We start from the raw sequence: 12,500 nt of genomic DNA on the forward strand, positions 1-12,500 counted from the left end.
ACACAGCTAGTATGGGTTCCTGCACTTTAGACCATTATACCCCATATATGTATATTCTCTCTACTTTACAAACTATGATCAGCCGATCGCCCAGGTCCAACTTCTGAAATCCCAGCCATTCATCTGTTATTGCCGGTGGCCATACATTCCCTCTAAATTGTCTGTATGTCCCATAAAGTTTTATGGCGCGGCAGAACGAACAGAAGTATAAGCGCCTCTCTATAAAACTACTCCCCACAGTCAAGGGCTTTATTTCAGGTAGTTTTGTTTTTCAAAGGGATTCATTTTTGAAGAGGAATCTATTAAAAGGCCAGCCAGAGAAATACATTGAGAAGATACTACAAGTAAAAAAAAAATAATAATAATAATAATAATAAAAAAGAGTAAAAAAATATGCATGTGCATATATAATATGTATATAATATATATGTGTGACCCTTTTTACTTGCAGTATGTTTTCAACATGATTTCTGGCCGGTCTTTGTGAAAAGTGGTTACACTTTCCCTTGCATCGGTCTCCATCCCCAATGTCTTTTCTTGCCAGGGAAACTTGCGAGCAGTGAAAGTCTTCAGATTTTAGGAACAACTGCTCCCGGCGCGTGGCGCGGCCTTGTTCCTTTCAGCTGTCGCTTCATATAGTTAGAACATTACAGGCATAGATCGGTAGGAAAAAATAGCCTTCACATAAGGACTTTACTGCAGACGGGGGGGCTTCATTGTGGAAGAAAATACTTGTAGCACTGGCTCATATTGAGTCAGCGTGGAAAAAGATCTGAAGGGAACTGGAGAAACTTCTTTCATGGTGTGACCCAGCTTTCGTCCATGAGAAAACCCCTTAACACATTTCGTTTTATTATATATAGATAGATAGATAGATAGATATTATGATATATTGTGATTATTTTCGCCAATCATCTAGGTTCTTAAACATGCTAGCTGTGTCGTGGCCTTTGTCCTGAACTCCCTCTCGTCTCCAATCACCGGTGTCCCATGTATTTATAGTGCTGGTTCCCAAGCAGTTCAGTGTCTGCAGGGCTGCTAGGCTTACTGTAATAGTGTATTGATACATGCTGGGAACTGTCAGGGTAATTTTAGATAAGTGCTGTTTTACTGTATATGTTGCATGCTAGGATTTCTGCATATTGGAAGGATCTTATAGTTGATTCATATCACTTCCTTTTAAAGGAAATATATCAGTAGGATTTCAGATCCCAAACTATTTATATGTATATGTAGCTCTTTCAAAGACAAGTCCATCCATACCTTTAAATGGCCAGTCTTTTGCTACATTACTGAGGAATTGGTGATTGAATTGATATGCAGATGAGCCTGAAGAGCTATGGTAGATTTGAAGCCTCTGTCACTCCAGCTCTATTTCCTACCTCCTACCGGTTGACTGATGGTCTCTATTCTATGTGTGCCATCAGTCAAGCAGGAGGTGGCAGCGCAGGGCGGGGAGTAGATCTGTAGTGACAGATGTTTCAGATCTATCGCAGCTCTTAATCCTCATTTGCATATCTATTCAAACGCTGATTTCTCAGTATGCAAAGGTATAAGATATGCAGATATAAAATATTGAAATATGGGTATATATAATTTTTTCATCTGCATCTAAACCGTAGGCCTTTGGTCAATCTGTAAAAGGCCTTAAGGTACCGTCACACTCAGCCACGCTGCAGCGATATAGACAACGAGCCGATCGCTGCAGCGTCGCTGTTTAGGTCGCTGTAGAGACGTCAAACACAGCAGCTCCAGAACGATGCAGGAGCGATCCAGTGACGTAACGGTGACTCACTTCTCGTTCTCACAGGTCGTTAGCTCCATGTCTGGCATTGCTGACATCGTTGCTTTTGATGTCAAACATGACGATACACGCTGACCTGACGACGAAATAAAGTTCTGGACTTCTAGCTCCGACCAGCGATATCCCAGCGGGATCCAGATCGCTGCTGCGTGTCAAACACAACGAGATCGCTATCCAGGACGCTGCAACGTCACGGATCGTTGTCGTTCTCGTTGGAAAGTTGCTGAGTGTGACGGTACCTTTAGACATGATAATCAGAATACCCCTATCATTGTTTATAGTGGCTTAAAGTACAAAGGTGCACAAGGATCACAAGAATACTACTATCGTATTTCCACCATTAGGTGGTGATGCCACCTGGTTAACATGTAAGGAGAGGAGAGATGATGTGAGACTGAAGAAAGGTTAGCACTCAGAGATGTGTCCCAGAGAAAGATGTGCCATACCAAGGAGATGAGGGCCACACCGAGGTGGCATAACCAGGAGGCACTATGTGAAGGGTTCCTTTCTGGTAACTATGACATTATGACCGTAAGCTTAAGGAATTAATGTTTCTTGGTTGTAATATTTTTGTTGCTGTTTGTTTTTATCAATTTTATACTTAACATTTGATTTGGGGTATAAAATAGTTTCTCTTTTATACACTTTTGTCGGTTTCTTTGGTGACCGTCCCAGAGAATCTACTTAGGGATATTATTGTCGGGTGATATTCTCATCTTTTGGTATTGGCATTGTCAATAACGTTTCTTGATATTATTATTGATCAGTATCTTTGTCATTCGATATTAACCCCTTAGTGACGGAGCCAAATTTTTGAAATCTGACCAGTGTCACTTTGTGGTAATAACTCTGGAGCGCTTCAACAAATCCCAGTGAATTTGATAATTATTTTTTCGTAACACATTATACTTTATGATAATGATAAATTTAGGCCGATATGTTTTGTGTGTAGTTATAAAAAAATATCAAATTTGAGAAAAATGTAAAAAAATTAGCAATTTTCAAACTTTGAATGATTATCCCTTTAATCCAGATAGCATACCACAGCAAAACATTAATAAACAACATTTCCCACATGTCGGCTTTACATCAGCACCATTTATAAAATGTTCTTTTATTTTGTTAGCATTTTAGGAGGTTTAAAAATGTAGCAGTAATTTTTCATTTTTTCAAGGAAACTTACAAAATTTATTTTTTTAGGGACTTAGCCATGTTTGAAGTGCCTTTAGGGGTCCCATATATTTGGAAACCCCCAAAAGTGATACCATTTTAAAAACAGCACCCCCTGACATATTGAAAACTGCTGTCAGGTAATTTATTAACCCTTCAGTTGCTTTTCAGGAATTAATGCAAAGTCACATGACAGAAATGAATGTGTATTTTTACCACCTAAATGCCGCTAACTTCTGAACAGGTAACAACAGCCGGCAGACTCTTAGGCCGCTATTTGGTCATGAATTGCCAATCGCAAACATCAGGACCACAAAATCATGATCTGAGGGCACCAATTTGGATTAGGAGGAAGCCCACCACACTCTGTTAACCATTTATAATGATGTAGTCACTATTGAAAGCAGCATCTAAGGGGTTAAACAGATTTGGATGGTGCCAACACTGATCATGGCTGATGCAGCAAGTTGTCAGCAATAGTGTACAGCCGGTAGCTGCTGGATTGTCACCTGTATGGGGAGGCTATTCTCTTATATCTCAGATCAGTTAAAAGACATATTGGCGGTCATTATCGGGTTAATACTGCGCGTGATAATGGTATTTCTCACTAAGGTGTTGCTGGACTTGTCTTTGAAGGCACTACATGCTTAAATTAATAGTTTGGGGTATGAAATCCTGAGGACAGATTCCCTTAATCTAACTAACCTTAATTACTTAAACATTTTTTTCTATTATTTTGCTGGCTAGAGCAATTATACAGCAATGTTGTAGAGTTTGGCTTGTGATATGAGCATAGAATAGAATGTTATTGTGGATGCATATTTCTGAGTTGATTGTGTATCAATGTACGAAACATGATTGAATATGATGTGTTGTGCAGAATCATTGTAGTATTGTGAGCATTTAACCATGTATTCCCCTATGTTTAGGAGGGTATGTTTGCTGCTATGTACATATGTACATACAGGGTATTTCCATTGCAGACCTAGCCTAGATATTGTGATTGTAGATTGTGAGCCCTCGTGGGCAGGGTCCTCTCTCCTCCTGTACCAGTTGTGACTTGTATTGTTCAAGATTATTGTACCTGTTTTTATTATGTACACCCCTCCTCACATGTAAAGCGCCATGGAATAAATGGCGCTATAATAATAAATAATAATAATAATATGGTGCTGTAAAGCTACATATTTTCCCCTTTACATTGCAAAGGGTGAAATCCAATAGTTGTGTGTAATTCTTTAATGACAATTTAACTTTATTTTTTGCAGTTATGGCGTGAGTATTCCCTAAGAAGAGACAATGGTGCAGGAACGAAAATGCATCTTATGCGAAATCGTGTACAGTTCCAAAAAGGTAAAAAATATATTTAAGTCGTTTAGAGTATTCAACGTGAAATAAGTTATGCTAAAAAATCGTCAAACGGGTTAAAAAAAAAAAAAAAAATGTATTTTTTTTTACTCCTCCCTAATTCCCGTAACGCATGTAAAGGGTGTTCACCCAATCCCTGATGGTCTTAGCTTCATTGTCTTGTTCTTGTCGCACTGGACATGGTCTCTCGTCCGATCACTGGTCTCAACTAACGATTTGCTGACCGGGTTTTTCTGGTGTGTCGCAGACGTGAGCAGGTTCCAGGGGTGACACCAATTGGGAACCAGAATTGAATCAGTTAGTATTATCTCTCTTTAATAATTCTACCCAGTTTGAGGTATTGTAGCGATCAGTTTTATTCCCCAGAGCATCCCTTTAACGCTTCGTAACGGGAAGAAGAAACCGCAGCCATAAACATGTACATCATAAAGTTAGTCAGCGTGGAATCTCTTGAACCTATTACAATGGAAGAAAGACAAATTTGAGATCAAAGATGAACGTTCACTGAATAAGAAGTGGAACCTGGCACAAAGCATATAAAGGAAAAGCAACATAAGGCTGCAGATGTAGCAGAGCTCATTGCATTGTATATTTGTGCACCTCGCACTTTCAGGCCTGGTGCACACAATCCGGAAGTAGCAGAGTTTTGGACACAGCATATGTCCGCTGCATCCAAAGCGCTGACGTCTATTGAACGCAGGTGAATCTGCATGTGATCACTGAACCGTGCGGATTCACCGTGTTCAGTACATTTTATGGGTGACATTTCTCTAGCGTCTCCACAAGAGAAAATTACATGCTGCTGTCTGGAATGATGCGCCACATGTCCATCTCCACAGATAACACTGTGCAACAAATTTCAGGGAAGTTCTTGTCCTCTGAGAAAATTATATTGTATCTTATAGATTTTGATATGCTGAACACTAATATGTGCTCCAAAAGTCTATATCACGTAAGGTTTTTAACACCTTCATGACCAAAGCTTCCCAGAGCCATAACCTTTTTTTATTTTTCTGTCATAAGCCATGTGAGGGCTTATTTTTTGCAGGACAAGTTGTAGTTTTCAATGACACCATTGGTTTTACCATGTCGTGTACTAGAAACTGAGAAAAAAATCCAAGTGTGGAGAAATTGCAAAAAGAAAATGCAATCCCACACTTGTTTTTTGTTTGGCTTTTTTGCTAGGTTCACTAAATGCTAAAACTGACCTGTTATTATGATTTTCCAGGTCATTGCGAGTTCATAGATTCCAAACATGTCTAGGTTCTCTTTTATCTAAGTAGTGAAAAAAAATTCCAAAGTTTGCTAAAAAAAAAAAAAAATTGCTCAATTTCCCGAGACCCGTAGCGTCTCCATTTTTCGTGATCTGGTGTTGGGTGAGGGCTTATTTTTTGCGTGCCAACCTAACGTTTTTAATGATACCACTTATATGCAGATACGTTTTTTTGATTGCCCGTTATTGCATTTTAATGATGCAATGTCGTGGCGACCAAAAAAACATAATTCTGGCGTTTTTGATTTTTTTTTTCCTCGCTACGCCGTTTAGTGATCAGGTTAATTCTTTTTTTTTTTTTATTGATCGGGCTATCCTGAACGCGGTGATACCAAATATGTGTAGGTTTAATTTTTTTTTTAATTGTTTTATTTTGATTGGAGTGATTTGAACTTTTATATTTTTTTATTATTACTTTTTTTTATTACTTTTGCCATGTTTCAATAGCCATGGGAGGCTAGAAGCTGGCATAGCCTGATCGGCTCTGCTACATAGAGATGATGCTCAGATCACCTCTATGCAGCAGTATTACAGGCTTGCTATGAGCGCCGACCACAGGATGCAGCATACACGGTCAGCCGTATGATTCACTGCGCCTGCTCGCAATTCGCATAACAAGTGATTGCATATCTGTAGATCAGCGATTTGTTATTTCAGTGGAAAATTCAGAATATACGGTTTCAGAAAAAGTTCATATGAGTTTTTAAAATTATAACAGAATATTATAATGTTTTGCATCATTTCTCAAAAACCTTACGTGATAGGAAAAATCTGAAGTCCGATCTGATATCAGCATGAAAAAATCTATCAGGAACACTCAAAATTGTCTGAGGGACACAGCGGTATATTCTGAATTTTCCACTGAAATAACATAAATCGCTGATCTACACATAATGCAAGCACTTATTATGCCAATTGCGCGCAGTGAATCATTCGGCTGACCGTGTACGGTGCACCCTGTGGTCGGCGCTCATAGCAAGCCTGTAAAAATCACATACTCACCTCTCAGGCCCCCGGCACTTGCTATAGTCACCTGCTCCCCGTTCCACCGCTGACCGCCGCTGTGTCTTCCCATCCTCTGCACCGACGTTCAGGAAGAGGGCGGCGTGCACTAATCGCGTCACCGCGCCCTCTGACCTGAGCATCACTGCGGAAGACACAGCGGCGCCGACGGTGGAACAAGGAGCAGGTGACTATCGCGCACTGCCCCCGTCATACTCACCTGCTCCCGGCAAGGTCCCTTCACGTCTGTTCCCCGGCGCCACATTTTCTTCCTGTAGTGAGGTCACCGTTACCGCTCATTACAGTAATGAATATGTGGCACCACCCCTATGGGAGGTGGAGCCGCATATTCATTACTGTAATGAGCGGTACCATGTGACCTCTCACTACAGGAAGAAACTGCAGCGTCGGGAAGCAGGGACCTGCAGGGCCGGGCCAGGAGCAGGTGAGTATAATTAGACAGCTCCCCCTCCCCTCCCGACCCCTGGGTATGACTCGAGTATAAGCCGAGAGGGGCAATTTCAGCCCAAAAAAGTGGGCTGAAAATCTCGGCTTATACTCAAGTATATACGGTAAGTTCAAATCACCCCCTTTCACCCCAATCAAAATAAAACAATAATAAAAAATCACACCTACACATATTTGGTATCGCCGTGTTTAGAATCGCCAGATCTATCAATAAAAAAAAACAGAATTAACCTTGTCCGAGGGACAACAACCTTTGTAACCCAGTTTAATCCACTGGCGTCTGTGGACGCATAGTGGACATGGGATTATTTGAAAACCCATCCACTATGCTGTAACATCTGGACGCTGTGGGTTTGACGCTACATAAGAACGCAGCGTCAAACACGCAGCAACTCCGGATAGTGGGCACATACTCTCAGGCCTAAGGGAAGCCACAGATAAATTGCAAATGTACACTGTACCAACTGATAATCCCAGTTTTTCTATGTGTGTGAATATATCACCTGGTGGTTTGCAGAAGGGACGGTATATTGCACCATTTTTCGGAGATATATATATATATATATATATATATATATATATATATATATATATATATATATATATATATATATATATATATAATATAATATATATATATATATATATATATATATATATATATATATATACACAGGTGAATGAATAATTTTACTTCTCTCGTACAGGAAATGGATGAACACATGCGGAGTATGCTTCATCACCGGGAACTGGAGAACTTACAGGGCAGGTAATACTTAGTTTTGGCTTTAAATTCCTCTGATCTGACACCATTTCATGTATGCCATCTGTTGCGACTTGTAGTAAAGAGGCGTGAAATAACCAGCACCATCTATATGCTAGAAATCTCACATGCTTCCATGGGAAGAACAGCTGGTGGCCATTATCAACTTCATGCCCCCAAGAAATGTCTTTAGTGCCGGGGTTCACTGCCTGGAAATATCTACTCATCTGTTCAGCTCTTCATCGCACATCCTACACACGTTCTCCCAATATGAAGACATTGGAGAATTTGTCATATTCTCATAAACAAGAGACGTGGGACATATAAGGCTAGGTTCACATTGCGTTAGTGGGTGGTCGCTAACGGACAGCATTGCACAGCGAAAATGTTGCAATTAACGCCGTGCAACGGGTCCGTTAGCGCACCCATTGACAGCAATGTAAATTTCGCTGCTAGCGCGTGCCTTTTTCGGCTCGCGCTAGCGATGTGCCGTTCTTTTGTAGCGCGCCTCGGACGCTGCTTGCAGCGTCCACGGCGCGCCCGAGGTCCGTTCCCCGCTCTCGCAGATCGGGGACGTTGGCGCGACCCCTAAACGCGGCCCCTACAAATACATTGCGATAGCGCAATCCGCTAACGCTAAACGGATTGCCCTAACGCAATGTGAACCTAGCCTAAGGACTTCCTAATCCATCCACGAGATTATGGTGGAGGCTGTGTGTAAACCCATACATGATTAAATTAGACATAAAGGGTTATTCACTTCTGATAAAGTTCATTTGAATGTTGCCTTTCTCTGCACAGCAGGAGCCCGAGGTGTCGCTGTGCAAAGAAAAATTAGGAAAGTTCACTGAGCCATGAGTTCCTCCGCTAGATCAGTGAGGGGCCCAGCAGTCGAACCACATAGTGATGATATAATATAACTTTACTTTACTAGCTGGAATTACCTCTTTAGCTCTTTTGCTGCCACTGATTTATGTGATAGATGGCAAACATTGCTTGAAATTAGAACACAGGTTTTTTTTTTTTTGTAATTCTTTGTGTGCGTGGTGGTTGGAACTCAATTATCAGCCCTAACGACAGTGCTGCAAATAAAGTGATCAGAGTAAATCTGACAGACGACATAAGGGGATATGTATCAACACAAGTGCAAAAGTAAAGTGGAGTAGTTGTCACTGGCAGCCAATCACTTAGCTTTGAAAATTTGCAAAAAGCCAGTCGTTCCTTAAAGGGAACCTGTCACCCCCAAAATCGAGGGTGAGCTAAGCCCAGCAGCATCAGGGGCTTATCTACAGCATTCTGGAATTTTCACGGTTCTGCGTTATAAACTTTAGTGAAACTTGGGTGTTGAAAGTTCTCACAACACATCTAGATAAGTTCCTTGGGGGGTCTAGTTTCCAAAATGGGGTCACTTGTGGGGGGTTTCTACTGTTTAGGTACATTAAGGGCTCTGCAAATACAACATGATACCCGCAGACTATCCCATCAAAGTCTGCATTCCAAAACGGCGCTCCTTCCCTTCCGAGCTCTGCTATGCGCCCAAACAGTGTTTCCCCCCACATATGGGGTATCAGGGTACTCAGGACAAATTGCACAACAACTTTTGGGGTCCAATTTCTCCAGATACCCTTGGGAAAATAAAAAATTGGGGGCAAAAAGATAATTTTTGTGGAAAAAAATATGATTTTTTTATTTTCACGGCTCTGTTATAAACTTCTGTGAAGCACTTGGGGGTTCAAAATGCTCACCACACATCTAGATAAGTTTCTTGGGGGGGGTCTAGTTTCCAAAATGGTGTCATTTGTGGGGAGTTTCCACTGTTTAGTCACACCAGGGGCTCTTCAAATGCGACATGGCATCCAATCTCAATTCCAGCCAATTCTGCATTGAAAAAGTCAAGCGATGCTCCTACCTTTCCGAGCTCTGCCGTGCGCACAAACAGTGGTTTACCCCCCACATATGGGGTATCGGCGTATTCAGGAGAAACTGCCCAACAAATTTTGTGGTTAATTTTCTCTTTTTACACTTGTGAAAATAAAAAAAATGGTTCTGAAGTAAAATGTTTGTGAAGAAAAGTTAAATGTTCATTTTTTTCCTTCCACATTGCTTCAGTTCCTGTGAAGCACGTAATGGGTTAATTAACTTCTTGAATGTGGTTTTGAGCACCTTGAGGGGTGCATTTTCTAGAATGGTGTTACCTTTGGGTATTTTCTGTCATGTACACCCCACAAGGTGACTTCAAATGTGATGTGGTCCCTAAAAAAAAAACCGATGTTGTAAAAATGAGAAATCACTGGTCAAGCTTTAACCCTTATAACATCCTACAAAAAATAAAATTTGGTTCCAAAATTGTGCTGATGTAAAGTAGACCTGTGGGAAATGTTAATTAGAATTTTTTGTGACATATATCTCTCAGATTTAAGGGCATAAGAATTCAAAGTTTGAAAATTGAAAAATTTTCGCCATATTTCCATTTTTTTCATAAATAAATGCGAGTCATATCGAAGAAATGTTACCACTATTATTATGATGAGTGCAGTGATTTAATTTTCTTGGAGCTCTTGGGGTCTTGGGACTCCTTTCACTTGCACCATCAACTTCCATCTCTAGTCGAGTGCTGGCTCTTTGTTCATTCCACCACTATCAGGGTCAGCGGGATCCGTTAAAGTGTTCCAGAGTTATAACCTCATAAAAGTGACAATGGTCAGAATTGTAAAAATTGGCTTGGTCATTAAGTGCAAAATTGGCTCTGTCACTAAGGGGTTAATACCGGTAAGTGCAACGATTTATCTTTTTTGGACATTATTTGCATAGCTTTTCTCATGGTCTGCACCTGGTCATCCAGGGGCATGGTGGAAATCCCTGTCAGCTAAACCAGCTAGCCACAGGTACCGGTTTGTCTAATGTGTGGAGAGTCAGTGCGTCGGAGATGAGTGAAGTATGTGTTTGTTTTTGTTTACATGTGTATGGGATGTTTGCATGCATATAGGAGGCTATGTGGGGTATCACACTGTATATTGGAGGTCCGTTTTCATTTATGTGGCAGGTACGATACCCGTGGAGGGTATGTTTTTTTTTTTTTTTTTGTTTGTTTGTTTTCTTGTTTTTAATGCATCTTTATATGTTGGTCTTTGGTAAGACCTTTTACTTTTTAAATATTAAAGAATAAGTTTTAGATCTCAAGTTTGCTAGGTCCTCAAGTAATGAGTATGCTCATACGTAGCTGGTAATGGCCTCACCGTGATCACAGTGATACATACGAGTACAGTGCCAAGAAATCAAAAGAAATCAGGAGCCGAGCAATGAGTATGATGACCGAGATCTGCAAAACTTGTGATCACTGTCATTTATTTATTTGTTTATTTTTATACTTAAGGAGAAAAATATTTTTGGATGCATTGAAATCTAACCATCCTGCTCCTTTCTGATGAGAGAAGGATGACATTGGGGATAAGCCGGTAACCTTCTCGTATCTGTGACCAGTTTTAGAAAGCGTAGATAAATTCACTTTGGTCTGTGCACAGATGCTGCCACCATTTGTGCTCCTCTCTGCAGCTGTTGATGCCCCCACACAGCCTCCTGCCCCATAATTCCATGTTTGCTGTAGCCATGCTCCACGTGTGGGATACTAGACAGGCACTCTCTTCATTTGCTCCAGTGCTGTAATTTCTACATTCCCATCCTGCTTTTCAGCTGTCCGGGATCTGGTTACTGCCATGTGATTGGTTACTCTCCCACCCCCCTTGGACCCTTTCTGAACTTGCTGTGCTAGAAATAAAAGTGAAGAGCGTGTCAGAAGTGGCTCACAGCAGCTGCCACCATGCTTGGGTTTCAGGGCTGGGGTCACTAGCTCTGTAAGCCCACCTCCCCTGCCCAGCCTCCCTTCCTCTATGCTGTGTGTCCTCTGTGGGCACGATTTTCAGTACAACAATTAAAGAAGATCTTTTTTAATTTCTTTACTTTTTTTTTTTTAAAGCTTTGCCTCTTAATTGTTGGAGAAAAATCTATCCTAACGGTTCTTTACTTGTGATTTACTCCATAAGTGGACGGCCGCTGAATAAACTTTCTCTGTGCCAGAGGGTTTCTCAGAGCCATAGCAATTGTTCAAGGAGACCCTGCCCGTAGAGGAAACACAGCATAGCCAGCGATGCCTGTCGGAAGAATTGAGTGCCCTCCTTCTGCTTCTCTCCCCAGAGACTGCAGCCATCAGTGCCGGGTCTGCAGGGTGACAGTGGTGGGCCTATCAACTTATGCCAAGCACATCTCTAGTCAGCTACATAAAGATAACATCGATGACCTGGAAAAGGAAGAAGACAGGGAAGAGGTGGAGGAAGAATACTTTGACAAGGAACTTATCCAACTTATTAATAAAAGGAAGAAACAAAGCCGGTAAGTTCCTTTATTATTTCCACTGTTTGCACTTGGTCTTTTAGTTGCACAATATTGCTAATGGGAATGAAAATGAAAGAACATGCTTCTTCACTTCACATTTTGCTAGTCCCAGCAGAGCTGTGTGACATGGAGTAACCTTACCAGACTTCAAATGTCATGTACGTTTTTTTTCCCCCATCATCTCCATGACTCTTGTGTGAGCTCTATAAGCAAACCAATGTATGCTTTTCATTTATACGCTGGTATCTATCGCGCCAACGATA

The 12,500-nt window shown here is 41.0% G+C and overlaps 1 protein-coding gene across 3 annotated transcripts in view; it reads left to right on the forward strand.

Moving 5' to 3' along the window:
* Positions 1-12,500, forward strand: part of ZNF106 (zinc finger protein 106) — a 128,376-nt gene that overhangs the window by 30,835 nt on the left and 85,041 nt on the right. For all 3 annotated transcript variants that reach the window (XM_077262511.1, XM_077262516.1, XM_077262522.1), the window contains exons 2-4: positions 4,243-4,327; positions 7,793-7,854; positions 12,040-12,234. In XM_077262511.1, coding sequence (XP_077118626.1) covers positions 4,274-4,327; positions 7,793-7,854; positions 12,040-12,234 — 311 coding nt within the window. In that variant the 5' untranslated portion in view covers positions 4,243-4,273. The remainder of the gene's footprint in view (positions 1-4,242; positions 4,328-7,792; positions 7,855-12,039; positions 12,235-12,500) is intronic.

Source organism: Ranitomeya variabilis, chromosome 1 (assembly GCF_051348905.1).
Source record: "Ranitomeya variabilis isolate aRanVar5 chromosome 1, aRanVar5.hap1, whole genome shotgun sequence".
Classification (NCBI taxonomy): domain Eukaryota; kingdom Metazoa; phylum Chordata; class Amphibia; order Anura; family Dendrobatidae; genus Ranitomeya; species Ranitomeya variabilis.